This window comes from Solanum tuberosum, unplaced genomic scaffold (assembly GCF_000226075.1).
Source record: "Solanum tuberosum cultivar DM 1-3 516 R44 unplaced genomic scaffold, SolTub_3.0 scf00140, whole genome shotgun sequence".
NCBI lineage: Eukaryota > Viridiplantae > Streptophyta > Magnoliopsida > Solanales > Solanaceae > Solanum > Solanum tuberosum.
Window position 1 is genome coordinate 131,639 of NW_006239064.1, and position 11,251 is coordinate 142,889.

Consider the following 11,251-nt stretch of genomic DNA (forward strand, 5'->3'; position numbering starts at 1 on the left):
TAATAAGCGCAAATATCCGATCAGTCCGGTAATAATGAACTTGTACATAGTGAAAAGAGAAAATAATGGATCTTTGTTTTAAGGGAAAAAAAGAAAGAAAAACAGATCGATTAAATGTTAATTTCACTATACAATATTCAAGTATAAACATCCTTTTAATAATCTACTCTTAACAATTTCATCCATCTTGCAATTTCCTCTACAAACATACATAGGTCGTGTAACATGTCTATATATGTACCATTGATGTGACAAAAAATGCTTCTATAAATACAGTGTCAAAGAAAACAAAGTGTTGACAATGAATACAAGAATAAAATTCTTACAAACAATAGTCATATTGCCAAAAAAAAAAGGTCATCTTATAATAATTTGCTAGCAACTAATGGCCACCATAGAGGGAAAGTAAGGAGAATGATAAGCAAAATGATAAGGAAAACAGCAAAACAAGCACACTTTCTTGAACTTTTTTGAATCTCCCTTGCTTCTTGTAATTGATCTGTGCCTCTCCTAACAAAGGAACTTGCATGTGCCACATGACTTTCAATATCATTTAATTGTTGCCCTTGTGCTTCCACCAATGCAGCCATGTCTAAAAATATTTGGTGTAGCTCAATCAAATTCTTCTCAATCTCTTTCACAGCATCATGTCTTTCTTGTATTTCGGAAATTGTGTCCATAATCTGACCCCTACCTGTTAAGATGCAAATAATCAGGTGTCATGCAGAAATTAATAGAAGAGAGAGAAAATATGAAAAATGATAAGAAAATTAGGATAAACAGCTAACGTGATACCTTGTTCCTGGATTGCCTTTTGGAGGAAAGACTCGCTCTCCCCACTTGATATCAAATTCTCAATTAATTCATCGCCAGCTTTCTCTCCTGTCACAGTAAAGTACCTTCTTGCAACCGTTTCCTTATATTCATCATTCATTCTTGTCCTCAATGCTTGAAAATCATCCATGAGGACTTTTAATTTTTTCCCTAAACCACTAACTACAGAAGTCCTTGTTCGATCTGCAGAAGAACCTGGTCCACATCCCGAGATTTTCCTATGAGCTGCATTGGATCGTTCGAGGGCTTCCAACTTACCTTTGATCATCTTTACGCGTTTTAAGACCTGTGACACATCTGAATCCATCCTAGACCTTATTTCTTTCACAGTCTTGGCATTATGCACAAGTTTGCTCTCTTCATTTGATTCTTGTAATTTTTTATGAAATTTTTCGACATCTTTCATATCTTCTTTCACATTTTCTACATCTTCAAAGAATTTAGCAAGATCAATACTTTCAGTACCTGGTTGGCCAACTTGACCACCCTCCAAATCATCTACTACGACCTGTTTTTTAAGGTCCTGATACTTTTTAAACGAATTAGAGAATAAGTCATTCATTTTTGATTGATTTTTCAATTTCCCTTTTTTTTTTCTCAATGGACAAACTAGTCTTGGTATGTACCTATCCTCAACATAAATTGTTGTTTATCCCACGCGGAGGAGGGTTGTGATAGGTTGATAGTCAGCGAAAAAAAACAAGTATTGTTATTGTTGTTAAAGGGAAAATATCGCGCTCTTGTCTAAACCTTCTCTCTTCATTAACGAGACGATGAATTGGAGGAGGGAGAAGAAGAGAAGGAGACAAGAGCAAAGACTTCATTAAGAAATAAGAAAGGATCAAAATCATTATTTGTTAAAGGATTTTATTATTTGAGGCTATGCAGCCATTGTTAAATTAAAGTTACACCAAACCAAATTTGAGGAAGGTCGTTAAAACAGGAAAATCTGTTGGGACACTTGGAGTGTCAATTGACCTTGTCTAGTCTATTTATATTTCAAATATTTTTATAAATGCTTAATTCAATTTTCGATATGTATGTAAAAAAATACTAATTATTTTATTTTTTTAATCTAAATTTTACATCATTTAAGCAAAAATAAAATCATAAAGTTTACGGCCTTAATTTTTTTTGGGACTAAAACAAAGGCTTTATTAGTCTCCCCTTAAAGCCACAAGTGTCTTTTGTAAACCACAAATACATAGTTGTGTAGGATCGTATGTTCCTTAAAAATAAAGAAAAGTTATGAGGACTAGAGAAAGGAAAACATGTTTCATCAACATTTTGTGAATGGTTGTGTGCTATCAGTAAGAGTGGAATCAAGATTGTATCTTATACGGGGATCTTAATAGTTCAATTAATTTGTTATTTAAATTTGATCTCCAAAAACCAAATACTTTGAATATGTTATTAAGCACTATTGCTAATTAATAGAATTCCGACCTTAGCTCAGTTGGTAGAGCGGAGGACTGTAGTTTGGAAACAGTAAATCCTTAGGTCGCTGGTTCGAATCCGGCAGGTCGGACATTTTTATTATTTATTTTTTCATCTTCATTGGTTGTTCGTTGGTTTCGGTTATCACTTTTCTTTTTTGTGCTTCGATTATCATATTATTCAATTATTCATGACTATTCTTTCTTTTGTTTGTTGTATACTACCTTCCATTTCACATTATATTATTGTTGTTACTACTCTCGTTTTTGTATTCCTTTTTTCAAATCGATTGGAATTGTTCTATTTAAGTTGAAAATCTATCAAAAACAGTTTCTCTATCTCTACAAGATACGAATCTGCCTACACTCTATCCTCCTTCAAACTCCACTTGTGAGATTACACCGAGTATATTGATGTTGTCATGCTGCAATACATCTCAACAAAGTTTCATATGTTAAACTGTAGAGTACTCAGCTATTTAGTAGCTATTTTCTTTACACATGAATGAAGAAATCTCAAGCATCTAACAGATCCTGATACAGAGAGGGATCATAAACCCAGGAGGATATATAAATCTATACAACATTCCAAAATCCAATATGTGCAACAACAATGACAACGTATAATCAATCAAGAAGTGTTTTCTAATATATATCACTTCTATTTCTAAAGAGTGCATCTCTGAAGCAAAACTTCTTCCCTGGAGCAGAAGAACAATGTAGTGGGGAATGAAATAACTCCACAGGCTTCCAAAGCAGCAGATGCATACTACGCGCAGATCTTTAGGATTTTACTTTTCAGTTTTTCGTTCTTGACTAATCCTTGGTAACCCACCTTTGACCACGAACTTGAATAGCACCAAAGTTCTGATCACTGCTACTCTCTCCACCACTTTCTGCACTGGTATATTCAGATTTTCTACGGTGCTTCTTCCTCCTAGAAGTTCCACTATCACTTAAGCTTCCATTCAAAAGAGGGTCATCGATCCCACGTATGACTCTTCTTGTTGGAGATGATGAGGCAACACCACTATTGTCCTTTGCTTTTCTCCCTTTGTCATGCTTCTTTATGTTCTGAGAGATTTTATGTAATTTTTGTATTCCTTTCTCTACAGGTTCTACTGCTTGGGTTACTGTGAATTTCAGGTCATTCACTATCTGCTTGCAGAACCAGAAAGTATTGTTAGCAAGGAGAAGAGGAAATATGGAGACAGTAGGCTCGATGGAATAAATTTAAGAAAACTCAAGCTTAGCTCAAGAAGTAAACTGGAACGAGATCAAGTTCGAGCTGCAACTCAAGCTTATGTTATATACTCTCTTTTTTACCAGATAAGCTTATATTATATATTCTTTTAACCCAATTTACATGAGTATTTTCATTTAAGAATGTCCCAACATGTTTGCAGCACTTCACTAATAATAGCAAAGAGAAAGAGATGCTTACATATTCACCACCTCCAATAAATATATCTTTAACACTTTCTCTTATGGTTGTTCCACCCCTATCATCAATGTCTGGTTGAGGAAGACGTAATGTGGTGCGACGTTCACTATCTCTAACCTCGTCAGGATCTACTGCCAAATCAGCAGATACATAATCTCCAAGAACTGCAACATCCCCAGTAAAACACTCTCCCATCAGCTCGTATGGCTTGGCAGGGAAGACATAGAGGTGAACCACAGAAGCAATGCCCATCTGTACTGGATGAATAACAAGAGCTGTTAAACTTCAAAATTTTGGAGGAATATCAAGCATCAACAAATCACAAATAGAAGCTTAGTGTCTATATTCATCAGTGACATTACCCATCCCTCAACCCTCATACCTTGAAGAAACCTTCAGAAACATAAAAATCATGGGCAGGGTTTGTACTTGTATTTTCTTCCCTCATTTTGTGGGTACGGTATGGAAAGAAACTTGCCTTTGACCCCAAATAAAAAACAAAACAGTCCTTAAATACTCCAGAATCAACAATATGAAACCTCACAACGGGGTAAGCAAATTCTAGAGCATTATGCCAGCAGTTAATGTCTAAAAGAAGAGTTATTGAGAGCAGCTTTCGACATTAATATGCATCAGTTCCAGTAGCACATCGATATGCATCATAAGCATAGATCAAACGGCACATGGATGCATCAGTTGTAAAACATAAGATGTTGAACAGATGCAAGATCCATCATGTATGATTAAAGCTTATCTTTCAAGTTTCTAGCGCACACCTTAATAGAATAACAAGGAGCTTTGTGTGCTATTTCTTAGGAGCAATCACAAAAGCAAAGTTCCTGACGGCCCAAACTAAACGTTTGGTATTAGAAGTAATAAAAACATGCCCAATTCCAGAACAATTACCTCAATGCATATGATGAAATCTTGAATGCTGGACTTAAACTGTAAAGCTTGAGCTATTGGACTTTTAAGGAAACCAAGTGTAGAAAGCAGGGCTATTGCCAGGCCTTGCCACCAAGTTAAGAAAACAATTGACTTGAAAGTTAGAAACTTGTACAGCGGCTTGATGTGAGATAATTCATCCTTTGTAATAGTATAAAATTGAACTAGGCAATACAACGCCCATGATTGACTGAAATTTAAAACCACAGCCATATACGGATACCTACAAAGACAAGATAGATAAAGTAAGAGATATCTTGGACCGTTATTTCATTAATTACATGGTCAAATCAGCATGAAAACATGGTATTGAATGTCAAAATATTTCTAGACGAATAATTATTTATAGGAGCATCTGCCAAATAGAAGCAACTTTATACCCATAAATTGAACATTGAGGACTATGCAGTCACTATTCATGAATTATTGTGGGATAGCCTTCCACTCAAATTTAAGACCCTTTCCCTGGCTGGCTATCTTATATAAAACGTATGCACATAAAGACATGATAACTTAAGCTTCACCAGAAGGCATACAAAGACAGTCTCATGCTGGAAGGCACCAGGCAGGGTAAAACAAAGAAATATTTTCCCATTAGCCGAGGAAAGTAGTAAAGGACCATCGCTATCATGGGAAGAAAAGAAAAATGTAGGATAAAAAGACTATTTGATCAAAGGGATAGATAAAAGGCCAAATTCAACTGAAAACAAGAAGAAGAAATCAAGGAGAGAGAGCTACCCAATGACAACAAGGAGTATCTTACCCACAATTCCATTTGAAGTCTCCTTCACAATATACATCAAAACCTTCAAGAATCACTGCTAAAGTAGCAGTAAATGCTTTGATAATCATCTGCAGAGTTTGTGTTGTATGTATTTAAAACAAGAGATGAGTAAATCTTGTCGGTCCAAAGGAATATAGGCTCTAATTCAGGTAGCACACTTACATATTGGACAATTCCAAACTTGATAACTTGGTAGACCCACTGACCAAGTTTCCATGGCTTGAAAATATAATTCATGGGAAAATGATGCTTAACGATTCCCTTTTCAGAGCCATGCTCTAGTAGTGGCATCTTTGAACCTGCACGTCCTTCCCTCTTCATAAATTGTATGGTCCTCTTTTCTCCACCTAATTCAAAAATAAATGAAGGGAAAAAAGAAAGGAAGAAAGACACAAATAAATGAACGAGTTCATGTAAGAGATTTTGGAGACATTTTGCTGGTGACCAGTAGCATAGACTAGTAAAATCAAAATAAGACAAATTTAAGCTCTGCAAACTTCAATTTACATTTTTACGGTATAGGGGTACTTAAGAAGACCACTTAGCAAATAAGGCACACCAGCCTTTTATATCAAGCAGTCAAACTTCAGCTGTCATACCAACAAGAAACACGTGAGCATGTGTATGTGTGTGTATGAGAAGGAATTTGCTGATGAATAAGAGATCGGCAATGAATAGCTATCACATCTTCTCAAGTGGCAAAACAAGGGAAAAAATTCTTTCTTTATGCAGGAAGGTTAGTTGGGTTACTTTCCTGAATCTAAACATTAGATGGATGTGACCAAATAATCAAACTTAACATAGAAAATATCCATACCTAAACATGCAATAAGATACCTCCCAAAGCAGTACATGGCAAGGGATTCATAGCAATCACGTAGTATCCCAATGTCAACAGTAATCGCTGGATTTACCAATGACACAAACTGAAAAATAAGCCATATTAGAGAATTAACCAGGTAAACTCATTTGGTTTTATGACAATAACTCTCAAAGTCAAAACGGGCTGAAATCTTCAACAAAAATGTTTGCCTTTGCTGTGTGTTTAACTTAGTCTCATAAGATTATAACAAAACTATGTGAAACAAATATCATAAATATCAACTTCGAATATCCATGACTAAACCATCTCTCATTTTTTTCACTTCACTTTGATGGAGTGTGAAAGTGAAGGCCCTTACCAAGGAATGTCAATGTCTAATATACAAAGAGATAAAAACCTCAAACACTTGACAAATGTTACTTTTTATGAAATTGAGGGAAGCATGTTCCATTGTCTTTCAAATTTGCATTCTTTCTCATTGCTATTGATATTGATGAGTGATCATGACACTCGTTAATTTTCTTTTTCTTTTTTGATAACTGTGGCTTCCGGATACTAAATAACTATATCCACCAAGGGTAGAACAGATGTGAAGAAATCACGACTGAACGTGAGACCCCATGATTCCCAACTCACTTCATTAACCACTAAGCTACACCCTTGGATTAATTTTTCAATTTGGTATTTCGAGAAAGATTTTGGCTTTCTGCTAATCTAACCTCATATAAACCAGGATAACTTTAAAAAATCAAAGAAAAAGCAGAAACTGACTGATTCAACAGCATAACAAGGCACCATCAATATGACTCCAATCAAAAACTTTTGTTCCTGCCATTACAAAACAGATACATATATTATTGCAATAAGCATACAAAAATGAAATAAAACAGCAAAAAGAACATATAATCACCTCGGGATGTTTGTAAACTGATAAGTGATCGAAAATGAGATACATAGAGAGTGCTAAAGTAAGGATTACGAAGAACCCAGCAACTAAAGTTGCCCATATAGGTGTTGAATAGCTGCTAACCAAATTTTGGACTATCCCATTCAAATAATCCAATGAAATTGATATTATCCTCTGCATCAGCTACCTTTTAGGGTTCCAATTTCTCTCAAATTTTGATACAATTTTTTTTCCGATGATCAAATTCCTATTTTCCGATCGATTTTGAACAATCGATTTAGGGAATTGTTGAAAATCTTTTTAGTTTTTGCTAATAATGTTTGAATCGGTACTATTGAACGTTGAAAAGAACTAAGAAGTACCCGCCTTATATTCGGATATTCGGAGGGGAAGAGATTATTAAATTAAGAAGCAATAAAGATGGAAAATGATCAAATGGTCCTTATTATGGTGTATGGTTTTATTTTGGGAACTTTAATTAGGAGTTAATTACTCAGATACATTCGAATTTGTAATATGACATATCTTATCAAGTTTTGGTGTGTTCAAAGGGTACATGAGATCAAAATTAGGTATAATATGTTCTGGATACATTGTATCCAAGTAGATTCGCATGTATGTGAGATACATAACAAATCTCGTTTGCCTCTCTTGTTTCTCTCCAATCTCGCTCGTCACTCTCCTATGTATCTAATATCCTAGATACACATATCTAATGTGTATTTAGTGTGATTCACATGTATCTAAGATACATAACAAATTCCACTCACTTCTCTCCCCATCTCACTTGTCTCTCTCGCCATTTTAGTGTATCTGATAGCAAAGTAAATGTATCTAAGGATTGTTTGATAGAGTGTATTAGGAGAAATAATGCATGTATTAACTCTGTGTATTAATAGTATCTTGTTTGGTACATTTTTTTCAACTTATGTAAAACTAATGCTTGTTTGGTATATTAAAGTGTGTATTAATAATACCTTGAATTTTTAGGTATTAATAATGCAAGGAACTTAATGCCTGTATTAGCATGATTAAAGACTCAATCACCCCTTAACACCCTTTTTACCTTTTTTTCACTAAAATTGTGGAAGATATTTTTATAAATTAATATTTTTATGTCAAGCATGCAATTTCTAATACATCAAACCAAACAATACATAAAAAATATCTATGTGTAATTAATGCAATCATAATTAATACAAACATTATTAATACACTCTACTTAGCATTATATTTATACACTCTACCAAACAACCTCTAATTTTATCTTCTTTGATATATGATAACTCTTAATTAGTGGTAAGATGCATAATATTTTGAAAGTATAAATAATAATATAGTAAAACCTCACTAAATTAATACTCGGTTAATTAATAACCTCTCTAAGATACTATTTTTCTCCGGTCCCGACTTGGGCTAATGGAAAAATCACTCATTTCGATAAGATAATAAGATAATATATCTTCAAAAGATCTCTATATAAATATATGGTCCCATTAATATTATAAATTAATAATTCTTTTAAAAGTACAAACATATCTAACACTCATTCAATGACTTTTGGCACTAGACGTTCCCAAAATGGGGATTTTTAGGTAAATTCAATATAATAGACGCAATTAGCATTCCAACCTTCCTTTTTCGTTCAAGGACTATCTGAAAGAGAATCCAGTACTTCTTGGTCATGAATATCTAGACTGATTATTTATTGTTCAAGAATTCGTGTTGAGATAAGTAATGAAAACACCCCTAAATTTGACGTGAATTATTATTTTAGTCCCCCAATTATTGAGCGCCTTAAAAACACTCATCTACTATATTAAATAATATAAAAACACCCTTTTTATGTCACATGTCATCCACCTATGTGTATATGTGGAATTTTTTGCTGATGTAGCATAGACATAAATATATATAGTTTAAAAAAAAGAAGAAAAATATTTTAAACAATTAAATGCTATAATTTAGTAATTAAAAAAGAGAAGAACTTTTAAAAATAAAGAATAAAAAATCTTAATCTACTCCATCCCCTATCTAGTACCCCACCCCCCAACCCACCCCGTTTATTTTTATAGGCTCTAAAAAAGATATTCTTATCTCCAAATAAGTAATTTAAAATTGGAAATCAATTTCTTTATTCATATATTTTTTATTCAGGCTTATGATTATTAGTGTTGAATTAAACATGCATGTATACACTTGTATGTTTTCTCCGTTTGCGCCTTTCCTCAATAAAGCTCACACTTTATTTGTGATTTGTGCTTAAAATCCCAACAAACCTTAGAATTTTTTGCGTTTTTTACTTTCGATAACACACTGACTTCGAGCAACATTGCTTTAAGGTTTCACAATGGTTCCAGTGGTAGGCTGAGGACTGCATTATACTGATCAAAAAATACAACTTGCTATTTTGGAACTACTATAAACGCTTAAATTGATAAAAGTTAAATCTTAATAGTAACTAATGAAATAGTCAAAGTGTGCATAGGTTCACTCATATTCTTAGTGATTCACAATTAAATTGATTTGTAGTAACTAATAGTAGTTGATTTTACTTAATGAGCAAATGCAAATTAAACATGCCAGATAGAGAGCAGAACAATACTTGCTTAATATATTTTCATAAACTTGTCTACAAAAACAAAAAATAAAAGAAGACATAAAACTTTAATCCCTATGCTCTTTCTTAGAATCAACATGTTGAATCTTGAGAGATAACATCACAAGCTTTTGAAGAATCAACAACTAATACTCCAGTTTGAGTACTGTCTTGTAAATTCTCAACGCGTAAACCTTCACAAGACACCTCAAGTTCGCGATAACTTATGTGAGAAGGTGATTTACGATCACTGATTTTAATTTTCCCACTCAGACTAACAGAAAATCTTGTAGTCTGACCAGACACAAAGTCACCAGCAACAGATGTACCAATCCAATATTCATATGCCTCAGGTAAAGCTGCAAACGTTGAATCGATTAAGCTTTGATCTTTTGCATGTTGATGGAGTTTATCAAATACATTGGCACTCCAAAGAAGGGTGTTGGTATAGGATATGTTGGCCTTGAAATCGTTGTAATAGAAATCATAATTGTTGTTAGGATTTTGAACTGAGAAAGTGAGGTTCCAATTATCTGGATTGTACATTATCAGAGGATGAACATAATGAGTCAATACAGAAAATGAAGATGATGACACTGCTTCAATTTTGAATTTGGGATTGCGAAGTACCATAGTAATATCTTCATGATCAACATAGAATACGCGAAAAGCTAGAGTGACACCAAGAGCTATGGCTAATACAAGTAGTAAGATTTGTAAAACCAGAGACTTTTTTGTAGAATCAATTGTTGTTGCATCCTTGTTATTTGATTTCTCCTCCATTTGAAATTGACAAAAAATTGATGAAATAGAAAAAGTTTACTAATTGAGAATGTACTTTTTTAGGTTAAAGTGTGATTGTTATATAGAATTGAAAAGGTCATTATTCTACAAGGATTAGGAGAAGTTGTTTCCATTATGTAATTATTTTTGAGATTTAGGTGTTGGATTAATTTTATTTGAAGGCGTAAAGTGTTTGTTTTACGAAAAAAGAAACGTTTTTCCTAATTGTATTCTACTTAGGTTTGATATTTTTGGAAACTTTTTTCATAATCCAAATCATTATTTGTCTTCATTTTATTCCTTTCCTTTTCTGTTTTTTCTATTATTCCAAAATTAGTTTTTCCATGTTACTCCCTCCGTCCCTATTTAGTTGTCCACTTTAGAAATGACACACAGATTAAGGCAACAATGATTAACATAGTGAAGTTACAATTTTACCCTTATAGTATAATTTACAATTCCAAAATAAATTCACTCAAAATAACTAGTCAATGCTAGGAAGTTCATAAGTTTATTTACTTTATTTATGACAACTTTATTTAAATAATGGTATAATAGGAAAAAAATTGTTGTCTTTTCTTGATTTGTCAAAATGAACAACTAAATAGGGACAACTAAAAGAGGAAATATGGACAACTAAATTTAATATATTAAAAAATAATACTTAGCGAAATTGATTTTTCCCCACATGAATTG

General features: G+C 33.3%; 2 protein-coding genes and 1 non-coding gene across 4 annotated transcripts; 1 reads left to right on the forward strand and 2 right to left on the reverse strand.

Moving 5' to 3' along the window:
• Nucleotides 1-361: 361 nt before the first annotated feature.
• LOC102583752 (syntaxin-124) lies at nt 362-1,406 on the reverse strand. The gene is made up of 2 exons (XM_006351883.1): nt 796-1,406; nt 362-694 (listed from the first exon to the last, which is right to left on the reverse strand). The coding sequence occupies exons 1-2, from the start codon at nt 1,394-1,396 to the stop codon at nt 363-365; spliced, it is 933 nt and encodes a 310-aa protein (XP_006351945.1). The 5' UTR covers nt 1,397-1,406; the 3' UTR covers nt 362.
• An 869-nt stretch (nt 1,407-2,275) lies between these two features.
• TRNAY-GUA (transfer RNA tyrosine (anticodon GUA)) lies at nt 2,276-2,362 on the forward strand. Its single transcript is given in 2 exon segments — nt 2,276-2,312; nt 2,327-2,362. It is a non-coding gene; the product is annotated as a tRNA-Tyr (tRNA).
• A 345-nt stretch (nt 2,363-2,707) lies between these two features.
• On the reverse strand, nt 2,708-7,568 carry LOC102584091 (protein LAZ1-like). Of its 2 annotated transcripts, XM_006351884.2 has the most exons (8): nt 7,177-7,568; nt 7,038-7,094; nt 6,261-6,369; nt 5,606-5,790; nt 5,423-5,511; nt 4,621-4,882; nt 3,715-3,966; nt 2,708-3,428 (listed from the first exon to the last, which is right to left on the reverse strand). In XM_006351884.2, the coding sequence occupies exons 1-8, from the start codon at nt 7,351-7,353 to the stop codon at nt 3,087-3,089; spliced, it is 1,473 nt and encodes a 490-aa protein (XP_006351946.1). In that variant the 5' UTR covers nt 7,354-7,568; the 3' UTR covers nt 2,708-3,086. The 2 variants fall into 2 exon arrangements, with proteins under 2 accessions (XP_006351946.1, XP_006351947.1); XM_006351885.2 differs by lacking the exon at nt 2,708-3,428 and having other exon boundaries at nt 3,825-3,971.
• Between the last annotated feature and the right edge of the window lie 3,683 nt (nt 7,569-11,251).

Excerpts from the sequence above, each read along its gene's own strand:
- LOC102583752 (XM_006351883.1), bottom strand. The coding sequence starts at position 1,396 with ATGAATGACTTATTCTCTAATTCGTTTAAAAAGTATCAGGACCTTAAA. Across the intron at positions 695-795 it reads AAAGGCAATCCAGGAACAAG|GTAGGGGTCAGATTATGGAC; the intron begins GTATCACGTTAG and ends GCATCTTAACAG.
- LOC102584091 (XM_006351884.2), bottom strand. The coding sequence starts at position 7,353 with ATGCAGAGGATAATATCAATTTCATTGGATTATTTGAATGGGATAGTC. Across the intron at positions 7,095-7,176 it reads CAGTTTACAAACATCCCGAG|GAACAAAAGTTTTTGATTGG; the intron begins GTGATTATATGT and ends TTGTAATGGCAG. Across the intron at positions 3,429-3,714 it reads TTATTGGAGGTGGTGAATAT|ATAGTGAATGACCTGAAATT; the intron begins GTAAGCATCTCT and ends TTCTGCAAGCAG.